This window comes from Coregonus lavaretus (assembly GCF_964263955.1).
Source record: "Coregonus lavaretus genome assembly, contig: HAP1_SCAFFOLD_1921, whole genome shotgun sequence".
NCBI lineage: Eukaryota > Metazoa > Chordata > Actinopteri > Salmoniformes > Salmonidae > Coregonus > Coregonus lavaretus.
Window position 1 is genome coordinate 79,670 of NW_028156670.1, and position 13,264 is coordinate 92,933.

The 13,264-nt window shown below is 48.8% G+C and overlaps 1 protein-coding gene across 1 annotated transcript in view; it reads left to right on the forward strand.

Moving 5' to 3' along the window:
• LOC311126103 (serine/threonine-protein kinase SMG1-like) overlaps positions 1-12,097 on the forward strand; it is a 55,206-nt gene extending 43,109 nt beyond the window's left edge. The window contains exons 40-52 of the mRNA XM_084200127.1: positions 284-506; positions 2,560-2,806; positions 3,002-3,072; positions 3,354-3,512; positions 3,856-4,107; positions 5,007-5,145; positions 5,302-5,411; positions 6,100-6,318; positions 6,662-6,855; positions 10,177-10,349; positions 10,579-10,858; positions 11,329-11,601; positions 11,782-12,097. Of these exons, the coding sequence (XP_084056253.1) occupies positions 284-506; positions 2,560-2,806; positions 3,002-3,072; positions 3,354-3,512; positions 3,856-4,107; positions 5,007-5,145; positions 5,302-5,411; positions 6,100-6,318; positions 6,662-6,855; positions 10,177-10,349; positions 10,579-10,858; positions 11,329-11,601; positions 11,782-12,061 (2,620 nt within the window). The 3' untranslated portion in view covers positions 12,062-12,097. The remainder of the gene's footprint in view (positions 1-283; positions 507-2,559; positions 2,807-3,001; positions 3,073-3,353; positions 3,513-3,855; positions 4,108-5,006; positions 5,146-5,301; positions 5,412-6,099; positions 6,319-6,661; positions 6,856-10,176; positions 10,350-10,578; positions 10,859-11,328; positions 11,602-11,781) is intronic.
• The last annotated feature ends 1,167 nt before the right edge of the window (positions 12,098-13,264 follow it).

Here is a 13,264-nt window from a genome sequence, read left to right on the forward strand (position 1 = left end):
CAACATATATATATATATGTATATATGTGTGTGTGTGTATATGTGTATATATATATATATATATGTATATATATATATATATATATATATATATATATATATATATAATATATGTATATATATATGTATATATATATGTATATATATATATATATATATATATATATATATATATATATATATATATATATATATGTATATATATATATATATATGTATGTGTGTGTGTGTTTAAACCCTATTAAAGGAAGATAGATAAACAGTGTGTCTTCCCCTCTGTCAGGGAGGAGAAGGTAGCCATCATGCGTGAGAAGCACTCAGCTCTGATGCGTCCTGTGGTGTTCGCGCTGGACCATGTGAGGAGCATCACCACCACGCCCGCCGAGACCCCCCACGAGACCTGGTTCCAGCAGACCTATGGGGACCCCATCACCTCGGCCCTGGAGAAACTGAAGTGCCCTCACAACCCGGCCAACCCGGCCAGCAGCTGGGTCCCATTCAAACAGGTAGTGCCAGGACCGTGGGTGGGGGTGTGTTTGTTCCGTGAGGGCGTAGGGTGAAGTTGCCCCCCCCCCAGAAGCTGATCTTGGGTCAGCTTTGCATTTTCCCCCACTGATGGTTAAAGGTAGACTCAGCGAGATGCCGTTAACACGAGCAGCACCGAGTGGCGCAGTGGTCTAAGGCACTGCATCGCAGTGCTAGCTGTGCCACTAGAGATCCTGGTTCGAATCCAGGCTCTGTTGTAGCCGGCCGCGACCGGGAGACCCATGGGGCGGCGCACAATTGGCCCAGTGTCGTCCAGGGTATGGGGAGGGAATGGGCGGCAGGGATGTTTGCAATGCCAGGGTTGTGGGTTCGGCCAGTAAGAAAAAAATAATAATAATGTATGCACTCACTAAACTGTAAGCCGCTCTGGATAAGAGCGTCTGCTAAATGACAAAAAAAAAGAAAAAGATATTGAGATATCTAGCTAATGACAAATGCTCTTCAAATAGGTAACTGTACAAAATAAAATGCTCATATTGACAAAGACAACATTAACATAAAAAAAACGAGAGCTAAATTCAGCAGGCTAGCTAGCTACTATGCCTTGTTTTGGCTGACTGTCTACTCAGCTTGTTATCAAAACCAAAGTTAATTTCAGTCTCATCTTATCCATCAGAACAAATACTCTAAAATGTCAATATTCTAATTACCAACATAAAAACATTGTTATACAGTTTCTTAACTTAATGTTGCTGTCCTGATCTCAATGACAGAGCAACTTGTTAGAAACCTTTCAGGTCCAGTGAAGGCCAGGCGCCTCCCTGGGGTAGCATTCACTTTTAGTCACCGTGCTAAAACTCTAAATTTGCTCCATCCTGCCAATGACGCATTGGCGTCAGTTGTTTCTATGGCAATTCAAGATGGCGCTACCATGCTGTTAGGTTCTGAACAAACAGAGTAAAAACTCACGGACGACTAGAAAAAGCTCAAACCAAGTTTATTCAACCCACTGGGTCATACAGCAGCAAAGACAAACATACAAGACACACAAGCACATCTTTAAATCTTCCAACTAGGCGGAGTCATCAGAGGTTAGACCCTGTCTGGTAGGCGGAGTCATCAGAGGTTAGACCCTGTCTGGTAGGCGGAGTCATCAGAGGTTAGACCCTGTCTGGTAGGCGGAGTCATCAGAGGTTAGACCCTGTCTGGTAGGCGGAGTCATCTCCTTGCATGTCTAAGATACAATCCTTCTCTGTCAGGCAGAAACACAGTAGGTTCCTCTTACTGGTGTTGTCATGGCCCTGCCTACGTCTAGAGCTCATGGCCGTGGAAATATGTGTGTGTGAGAGAGGACTATAATCAGATGGTCTTCGGGGTGAGCCCCTGTGGCCCTCCTCCTCCAAGCAGTGTCTTCTCTCTTCATCTGTTGACCTTATCTCGAGTTAAGTTCCACATTCCTCATGGTCCCTCAGCAGCTGGTCTGCCTTATCAAGAACTGAAACTAGACTGTTGCCCTTTGCCTCCCTCCTAAGGAACATTCATATCAACAATAACATATTTGAACAGAATATTAACTTTCTGCATTTCCCCTTTTGTCGCTCTCTCTCCACGTCGCTCAGTCGCTCTCCACACACCTAGTACCTCTTTACCCTTCCTTGACCCCTAACATATACATTCCTTATACATGTAAAGTAGTCAATAAATTCTAGTATGGTAACATGAATAAATATATTTCAAGCTAGAATCCAACAATACCTCTAATAAACATTGTTCAAGATCCAAATCCCCTAAAAATAGAGATGTTTCTATGTTAAATGCACATGTTTAGTATTAGTGTATTGAAGACCTCGCTTTGCTTTACTTCCTAAAGTGTTTCCATTCTCTTTAAGATTAGGATTGGGGGAAAGGAAGCTGATCCTAGATCTGTGCTTAGGGGAAACTTGACCCTGATGTGTGAAAGTGCTTTTTGTTTCCATGACTGTCCATGTATCTGTAACCTTTTGAAATGTATACATTTTTGTTGAATGTAATGTGATTTGTGGATTTAAATAGTGTTTAAAATGTGTCTCCTAGATCATGCTGAGTCTTCAGCAGAGGGCTCAGAAGAGGACCAGCTATCTGCTACGTCTGGACCAGATCAGCCCCCGCCTGGCTGCAATGGCGACCACAGAGATGGCGTTGCCGGGCGAGGTGTCGGCGACGGACGCGTTGACCATCCAGAGTGTTGGTAACACCATCACCATCCTGCCAACCAAGACCAAACCCAAGAAACTACACTTCCTGGGCTCCGACGGACGCAACTACCCTTACCTCTTCAAAGGTAGATAACAGACACACACTTAGCACACACACACGATGGACGCAACTAGCTCTACCAGACAGAACAACCTCCAGGCAGACAACCAGTAGGAATATAAAGCCTGAACCTCATTCTCCTCCCTTCTACCTCCATTCCTCCCTCCTCTCTCGTTCCCTCTCTCTGATTTGACCCTAATCTATTCTCTTTCTCTTTCAGGTCTGGAGGACCTCCACCTAGATGAGAGAATCATGCAGTTCCTTTCCATAGTCAACACAATGTTCACCAAGGTACGTACGATCGTTCATTGATTGATCATTTAAAGTACAAGGCCGCTCCAGCCAGAGGCAACAGTATAGAGCATGGGTCCTGTGCGGTTCAGCTGTAAAAAATACACCAAAAATAATAAATCTAGTATAATACTTCATTAAACCTGAAGGCTTGTTCCAGTAATGTTTACATAAAGAAAATAAATAAAAAGCTCTACTTCTTCTAGGAAAGATGGACGGTTTTATCTGGTCATACGACTGCTACTGTTTTCTGCATAGCATAACTCTATGTTCCTCTCTAGGTGAACCAGCAGGAGCGCCCCCACTTCCACGCCCGCCACTACTCCGTCACCCCGCTGGGGACGCGCTCAGGTCTCATCCAGTGGGTGGATGGCGCCACGCCGCTGTTTGGCCTCTACAAGCGTTGGCAGCAGAGAGAGGCCGTGCTGCAGGCCCAGAAGGTAGTGTGTGTGGGTGGAGGTGTGCGTTTGAGTTATGTTTTGTAGGAACATTCTCTGTGAATGTGTAGCGCTCAATAAATACAACATTCAACATTGAAACTATGGCAAAGCCAAACACATTGGTGGGGCCATTGGCCTTGAGGCCTCTCTGTACTCCTCTCTCATCCCTCCCTCTCTCATCCCTCTCTCCTCTCTCCCCCCCTCTCCTCTCTCCCCCCCTCTCCTCTCTCCCCCCCTCTCCTCTCTCCCCCCCTCTCTGTACTCCTCTCTCTCCTCCCCCCATCCCTCTCTCCCCCCTCTCATCCCTCTCTCCCCCCGTTCTCCCTCTCCCTCCTCCCCCCAGGCCCAGGATTCGTTCCAGCAGCAGCCCCAGCCCCTCCCTCTGGTCCCACGGCCCAGTGAGCTCTACTACAGCAAGATAGGCCCCGCCCTGAAGGGGGTGGGGCTCAGCCTGGACGTTTCGCGGCGCGATTGGCCGCTCAGCGTGATGAGGGAGGTGCTTAAGGAGCTGATGGCGTCCACGCCCCCTAACCTGCTGGCCAAGGAGCTGTGGTGCTCTTGTACCACGCCTAGCGAGTGGTGGAGGGTCACACAGGTGAGCGGGGGTCAGAGGTCATAACAGGGTTTATTGGGGGTCAGTCAAGGGTTAGAGGTCACACAGGTGGTGAGGCTTCTTATCCTTGTATCCTTTCCCTGATAAAAACACAAAAGATGAAAACATGGCGGAACTAAGATTTGATATAGGATTGTTATGACGAGTTTCTCTGGTATCGAGTACTTCAGGATGTAAGAGAATAGTTACACACATAGATGGAGAGTTGGTTCAGGGTATTTAATATTACAGTACCGGATTCACATGACAAGCGGTACGGGCGTAGCCTATTGTCATCTGAATGATAGGCATACAAAATCTCTCAGTTTATATAAGTCTTTGCAAGCTAATTCCATCCAACAGTTGCCAACCATTGAGTGTCACTCCCAACAACAATAGTATCACCCTATATGGTATTGTGTTGCACCCTAGTCAGGATATTCCATCACATACTCCTTCTAAGATCAGCACCAGTGGCCCCCAAGCTGTCTTGGCACGCAGACCTTCTGGCACCCACCAGTGACAGAAATAATTACATGGAATGTCCTCATCCTCCCAATCCCCATGCAGCTCATAATATCAAAGACATTAACAAATACTGTATAAAAAGACGTTTATATAAAGGATCCACCCATAGAGTTGGATAGAGGACTCATCTTTGTGTCTGTGTTAATTTCCATAGGAAAAGGTCCTCTATCTTACTCTGTGGATCTACCTGGCTAGGTCTTTCTGACTAGGGCAGATGAAGGAAAGGAAGCCATGTTGGACTAATATGCTTGGAGAAGTCATAAAATGTAAAAAATAAAAATGAAAAAATGAAACATTACTGGTGGCTAATTTAATGGTAAATGAACGGTCCTCTCCTCTTCGGCCTGTGCTCCCTCCTCCTCCTCCTCCTACAGTCTTACGCCAGGTCCACTGCTGTGATGTCTATGGTGGGCTACATCATTGGCCTCGGCGACCGCCACCTTGACAACGTGCTGATTGACATGACAACTGGAGAGGTGGTGCACATCGACTACAACGTCTGCTTTGAGAAAGGTAAATAAATTAAGTTCTTTTTTGAGGTTTGAACAAGCAACCCTCCTGGTTTAGACAAGTTGCTCTGTGGATTTCACTGCTGTTTGTCCTACTGGTGTGTGATGTTTCTCTCTATCGCTCTCTATGTGTGTGTTTCTCTGTGTGTGTGGTCTCCAGGGAAGAGCCTGCGTGTACCAGAGAAAGTTCCGTTCCGTATGACCCACAACATAGAGACGGCCCTGGGAGTGACTGGGGTGGAGGGCATCTTCAGACTCTCCTGTGAACAGGTATGCTAGCTAGTGAAACATTCTTCAGACTCTCCTGTGAACAGGTACGCTAGCTAGTGAAACATTCTTCAGACTCTCCTGTGAACAGGTACGCTAGCTAGTGAAACATTCTTCAGACTCTCCTGTGAACAGGTACGCTAGCTAGTGAAACATTCTTCAGACTCTCCTGTGAACAGGTACGCTAGCTAGTGAAACATTCTTCAGACTCTCCTGTGAACAGGTACGCTAGCTAGTGAAACATTCTTCAGACTCTCCTGTGAACAGGTACGCTAGCTAGTGAAACATTCTTCAGACTCTCCTGTGAACAGGTACGCTAGCTAGTGAAACATTCTTCAGACTCTCCTGTGAACAGGTACGCTAGCTAGTGAAACATTCTTCAGACTCTCCTGTGAACAGGTACACTAGCTAGTGAAACATTTAGGTAATGTCTGTGTCCAAGCTGTGATGCAGCTCATTTGGATTTCCCGGCTTTGTCGGCTGTTGATCACCCCAAACTTCACTTACAACTTAGTCTTGTTTACTTATAAACATTCCTAAAATGTTCCTGTCACATTTGAAGACATTCCTGAAACGTTATTATATATTTTTTGAACGTTTCTGAAACATGCAAACCATATTCTAATCTTCTCTTTTCTGATTCGTCAGGTGGTCCAGATGATGCTAACCTCTCTCCTCTTTGATTGGTCAGGTGGTTCAGATGATGCGTCGTGGGCGGGAGACGCTGCTGACCCTGCTGGAGGCGTTTGTTTACGACCCTCTGGTGGACTGGACGGCCGGGGGGGAGGTGGGCTTCGCCGGGGCCGTGTACGGAGGGGGGGGGCAGCAAGCAGAGAACAAGCAGAGCAAGAGAGAGATGGAGAGAGACATCACACGTTCCCTCTTCTCCTCCCGCGTCGCTGAGATCAAGGTCAGCAGGGAGACACAGACACATGTAGTCACATACATCTCTATCTCTGCATCTGAAATGGCACCCTGTTCCTTATAGAAGTAGTGCACTGTATGTAGTGAGAGTGCCAATTCAGACGATCTGTTCCCCTTACCAGATGTTCTGTGTGTAGCTGAAATAACAAGGCAACTGAAATCTTCCTCCCTTCACTACCTCTCTCTCCCCTCCTTTCCTTCCTCTCTCTCCCCTCCCTCCTTTCCTTCCTCCCTCCCTCCCCTCCTTTCCGTCCTCCCTCCCCTCCTTTCCTTCCTCCCTCTCCCCCTCCCTCCCCTCCTTTCCTTCCTCCCTCTCCCCCTCCCTCCAGGTGAACTGGTTTAAGAACCGTGAGGAGATGTTGGGCGTCCTGCCCCAGGTGGAGGGGGCGGTGGAAGAGTACATCACCCTGCAGAAGCTGCTCTCTCAGGGGGAGAAGATGACCACCAAGATCCTGGAGGAGATGAGCTTCCTGGAGGGGGCAGAGAGCTGCTCAGACCACCTCATACTTACCCTGGAACACAGGTTGGTTACACCTCTAACCCCAGACCACCTCATACTTACCCTGGAACACAGGTTGGTTACACCTCTAACCCCAGACCACCTCATACTTACCCTGGAACACAGGTTGGTTACACCTCTAACCACAGACCACCTCATACTTACCCTGGAACACAGTTATGTAACCCCTGACCTCTAACCCCAGACCACCTCATACTTACCCTGGAACACAGGTTGGTTACACCTCTAACCCCAGACCACCTCATACTTACCCTGGAACACAGGTTGGTTACACCTCTAACCACAGACCACCTCATACTCACCCTGGAACACAGTTATGTAACCCCTGACCTCTAACCCCAGACCACCTCATACTCACCCTGGAACACAGTTATGTAACCCCTGACCTCTAACCACAGACCACCTCATACTTACCCTGGAACACAGTTATGTAACCCCTGACCTCTAACCCCAGACCACCTCATACTCACCCTGGAACACAGTTATGTAACCCCTGACCTCTAACCCCAGACCACCTCATACTCACCCTGGAACACAGTTATGTAACCCCTGACCTCTAACCCCAGACCACCTCATACTCACCCTGGAACACAGTTATGTAACCCCTGACCTCTAACCCCAGACCACCTCATACTCACCCTGGAACACAGTTATGTAACCCCTGACCTCTAACCCCAGACCACCTCATACTCACCCTGGAACACAGTTATGTAACCCCTGACCTCTAACCCCAGACCACCTCATACTCACCCTGGAACACAGTTATGTAACCCCTGACCTCTAACCCCAGACCACCTCATACTCACCCTGGAACACAGTTATGTAACCCCTGACCTCTAACCCCAGACCACCTCATACTCACCCTGGAACACAGTTATGTAACCCCTGACCTCTAACCCCAGACCACCTCATACTCACCCTGGAACACAGTTATGTAACCCCTGACCTCTAACCCCAGACCACCTCATACTCACCCTGGAACACAGTTATGTAACCCCTGACCTCTAACCCCAGACCACCTCATACTCACCCTGGAACACAGTTATGTAACCCCTGACCTCTAACCCCAGACCACCTCATACTCACCCTGGAACACAGTTATGTAACCCCTGACCTCTAACCCCAGACCACCTCATACTCACCCTGGAACACAGTTATGTAACCCCTGACCTCTAACCCCAGACCACCTCATACTCACCCTGGAACACAGTTATGTAACCCCTGACCTCTAACCCCAGACCACCTCATACTCACCCTGGAACACAGTTATGTAACCCCTGACCTCTAACCCCAGACCACCTCATACTCACCCTGGAACACAGTTATGTAACCCCTGACCTCTAACCCCAGACCACCTCATACTCACCCTGGAACACAGTTATGTAACCCCTGACCTCTAACCCCAGACCACCTCATACTCACCCTGGAACACAGTTATGTAACCCCTGACCTATGCCATACAGACAGACGTTTGAGTAACTCCCCGGGCTTGTTTGACATTGCAGCCGACAGTGCAGGCGACTGCCTACTGACTGATCTACAAATTACCTCTAACTAACTACTCAAATAAAATTTTGTCACATTCTTGGTAAACAACCGGTGTAGACAAACTGTGAAATGCTGACTGACAGGTCCTTTTCCAACAGCGCAGAGTTAAAGATAGAAATATTAACACGAGGAATAAATACACAGTAAATAACGAATAACAATAAAAAGTACAAATAACATGGCTATATACAGGGAGTAGAATATAACATGGCTATATACAGGGAGTAGAATATAACATGGCTATATACAGGGAGTAGAATATAACATGGCTATATACAGGGAGTAGAATATAACATGGCTATATACAGGGAGTACCAGGTAATAACATGGCTATATACAGGGAGTAGAATATAACATGGCTATATACAGGGAGTAGAATATAACATGGCTATATACAGGGAGTAGAATATAACATGGCTATATACAGGGAGTAGAATATAACATGGCTATATACAGGGAGTAGAATATAACATGGCTATATACAGGGAGTAGAATATAACATGGCTATATACAGGGAGTAGAATATAACATGGCTATATACAGGGAGTAGAATATAACATGGCTATATACAGGAAGTAGAATATAACATGGCTATATACAGGGAGTAGAATATAACATGGCTATATACAGGGAGTACCAGGTAATAACATGGCTATATACAGGGAGTAGAATATAACATGGCTATATACAGGAAGTAGAATATAACATGGCTATATACAGGGAGTACCAGGTAATAACATGGCTATATACAGGGAGTAGAATATAACATGGCTATATACAGGAAGTAGAATATAACATGGCTATATACAGGAAGTAGAATATAACATGGCTATATACAGGGAGTACCAGGTAATAACATGGCTATATACAGGGAGTACCAGTTATGGCTTACATTTACAATTTGCTCAAGGGCACATTGACAGATTTTTCACCTATTCGGTTTGGGGATTCGAACCAGCGACCTTTCGGTTACTGACCCAACGCTCTGAACCGCTAGGCTACCTGCCGCCCTGCTTGGGGGTAGAAGCTGTTCGGGGTCCTGTCGGTTCCAGACTTGGTGCGCTGGTACCGCTTGCCATGCGGTAGCAGAGAGAACAGTCTATGGCTTGGGTGGCTGGAGTCTTTGACAATTGTTTGGGCCTTCCTCTGACACCGCCTGGTATATAGGTCCTGGATGGCAGGGAGCTTGGCCCCAGTGTTGTACTGGGCCGTACGCACTACCCTCTGTAGCGCCTTATAGTCGTGTGCCTTGCAGTTGCCATACCTAGCCGTGATGCAGCCAGTCAAGATGCTCTCAATGGTGCAGCTGTATAACTTTTTGAGGATCTGAGGGCCCATGCCAAATCTTTTCAGCCTCCTGAAGGGTAAGAGGCGCTGTCGTGCCCTCTTCACAACTGTGTGGGTATGTATGGACCATGTTAATTTTTTGTGATGTGGACACCGATGAACTTGAAGCTCTCGACCCGCTCCACTAAAGCCCCATCAATGTGGATGGGGGTGTGCTAGCCCCTCCGTTTCCTGTGGTCCACGATCAGCTCCTTTGTCTTGCTGACGTTGTAGGAGAGGTTGTTGTCCCGGCACCACACTGCCGGGTCTCTGACCACCTCCCTATAGGCTGTCTCACCGTCGTGTCGTCAGCGAACAGGATCCAGTTGCAGAGGGAGGTGTTCAGTCCCAGGATCCTTATTATTTGTAGATCAGGAAGTCGGTCACAATGCAACACGGATTTGATGCTCTTGAACACGGCCCCTCTCTCTCGCCCTCCCCCCCCCACAGGTACTCTGAGCACACCCAGCTAGCATCTCGTCAGCGTACGGTCCAGGAGTTGATCCAGGGGAAGCAGGGGGACCTGGACCAGTGGATGTCCCAGTACCAAGCAGCCTTCAGCAGCCTGGAGGCCACACAGCTAGCCAGTCTGCTGCAGGACATCAGCAGTCCTATAGACCTGGGTTAGTGTCTGTAGAGGAGGGAGAGGGTGTTCTGTGTGTGGTCACAGCTAGCCAGTCTGCTGCAGGACATCAGCAGTCCTATAGACCTGGGTTAGTGTCTGTAGAGGTGGGAGAGGGTGTTCTGTGTGTGTGTGTGTGTTCACAGCTAGCCAGCCTACTGCAGGACATCAGCAGCCCCATCGTTCTGATTGATTTGGCCTAACCCTCTCTCTCTTCCTCCCTCCCCCAGGCCCTCCCAGCTACGTCCCGGCCACAGCCTTCCTGCAGAACGCCGGCCAGGCCCACCTAATCAGCCAGTGCGAGGGCCTGGAGGCTGAGGTGGGCTCCCTGCTGCAGCAGCGCCGTGGGGCCCTGCGAGGCTGTCTGGAGCAGCTGCACAGCTATGCCACTGTGGCCCTGCTGTACCCGCGGGCCGTGCTGCTGCGCCACAGGGCCCACCTCTGGAAACAGTGGCTGGAAGAGCTGCTCTGTGACATGACTGTTGACCACTGCCAGCAGATATACAGACAGTGAGTTGGAGTGGACACGTGCTGGCTTTCTCTTCACTTTCTCTCTTTCTTACCGTCTCACGCCGTCATGTCTTTCCTTCTCATTCCTCCTCCTCTCTCTGTCCTTTCTCCTTCCTTCACCCCCTCTCTGTCTCTCTCTCTCTGTCTGCTTCTGTCTCTCTCTCTGTCTGCTTCTGTCTCTCTCTCTGTCTGCTTCTGTCTCTCTCTCTGTCTGCTTCTGTCTCTCTCTCTGGCTGCTTCTGTCTCTCTTTCTGTCTGCTTCTGTCTCTCTCTCTGTCTGCTTCTGTCTCTCTCTCTGTCTGCTTCTGTCTGTTTCTCTGTCTCTCTCTCTTTCTGTTTCTCTGTCAGGGTCCTCTGGGATTAGCTGGCTCCTTTTCTTGGTATTTCTGTCCGCATCTCTCTTTATTCTAATATTTCATTATTTGATGAATCTGTGCTCCACCTTCCTCTCTAAACTCTCCTCCCTCCAGGTATGAGGTCCAGTTTGCCCCCCAGCCCCCCCTTGCGTCGTGCCAGTTCCTGTCCAGTGTTGAGCTGGCCTTGCAGCACCAGGCGTCAGAGACCAACACGCGTGTTCTGCGCCAGGCGGAGCGCGTCAAGGCCGAGGGCGCCACGGTACATGCGTGTGAAGAACAGCTTCAGGAGATAGAGCGTTGCATCAGTGTGTTCCTCCTGGAGAATCCAGAGCAGGGCTCTCTCAGCCTGGCCACCATCATCTCATCAGCCCTCTGCGCCCTCACCAGGTCTGTCTGTCTGTCTGTGTCTGTCTGTCTGTCTGTCTCGACAGTAACCTGATGGTTGACGGAGCAACTAGTATTCCTTACGTCTTGTGACAGGGTGAGCGTGTGTGGTGGGGGGGATAGAGGGGTGTATGTGTGTCTGGTCCCCCCCTTTCTAAACCTAATGTTCTCTCTCTGGTCCAGGCGTAACCTGGTGATGGAAGGAGCGGCAGCAGCGGCGGGGGGGCAGCTGGTAGAGTTGACGTCTCGTGACGGGGCCTGGTTCCTGGAGGAGCTGTGTTCTATGAGCGGTAACATCACCTCATTGGTCCAGCTGCTGGGGCAGTGTCAGCTCCTCCCACACGATCTGGACCTGCCCTCGCCGCAGGAGACCGCCCAGACCGTCTACCTGGCCAATGCCGTCTACACCTGTCTACAGGTAAGGGTGGAAGGGGGGTGGAAGCCTGTGTGTAGTGGCGGATAGAGGTGTGTGTGTGTGTGTAGTGGCGGATAGAGGTGTGTGTCTGTGTAGTGGCGGATAGAGGTGTGTGTGTGTAGTGGCGGATAGAGGTGTGTGTGTAGTGGCGGATAGAGGTGTGTGTGTGTGTGTGTGTGTGTGTAGTGGAGGATAGAGGTGTGTGTGTGTGTGTGTAGTGGAGGATAGAGGTGTGTGTGTGTGTGTGTGTAGTGGAGGATAGAGGTGTGTGTGTGTGTGTGTGTGTGTAGTGGAGGATAGAGGTGTGTGTGTGTGTGTGTGTGTGTAGTGGAGGATAGAGGTGTGTGTGTGTGTGTAGTGGAGGATAGAGGTGTGTGTGTGTGTAGTGGAGGATAGAGGTGTGTGTGTGTGTGTGTGTGTAGTGGAGGATAGAGGTGTGTGTGTGTGTGTGTAGTGGAGGATAGAGGTGGTGTGTGTAGTGGAGGATAGAGGTGTGTGTGTGTGTAGTGGAGGATAGAGGTGTGTGTGTGTGTGTAGTGGAGGATAGAGGTGTGTGTGTGTAGTGGAGGATAGAGGTGTGTGTGTGTAGTGGAGGATAGAGGTGTGTGTGTGTGTGTGTGTGTGTAGTGGAGGATAGAGGTGTGTGTGTGTGTGTAGTGGAGGATAGAGGTGTGTGTGTGTGTGTGTGTAGTGGAGGATAGAGGTGTGTGTGTGTGTGTAGTGGAGGATAGATGTTGTGTGTGTGTGTGTAGTGGAGGATAGAGGTGTGTGTGTGTGTGGTCGGTGGAGGATAGAGGTGTGTGTGTAGTGGAGGATAGAGGTGTGTGTGTGTGTAGTGGAGGATAGAGGTGTGTGTGTGTGTGTGCGTGTGCGTGTGCGTGTGCGTGCATGTATTGGAAGGGGGTCCTTTTACAGTTTTGAGTGTTGCATCACTCACACGTCAATGGAATTTAGCCTAATAATCTCTAGGTTGCAACAGAAACCAACGGTCACCTCCACTTCGGGACAGACAATCAGTCCCCAGTCAAAGACAATAGTCATTAGCTAGATACAAAATGTAAGAACATAAACATAGGCTATCTTTGACGACCCCAACAGTAGCTCCTGGAGGTTAACGTTTATGGAAGGTTACGTAAATAAACTCTGTTGACTCTACTGGTTAATTCCCTCAGGTGTAGGTGGGGTTAACCCGTTAAGTGTTTATCCAGGGAATGACGGAAAAGTGAAACAACCAAGCAACTTCTCACCATG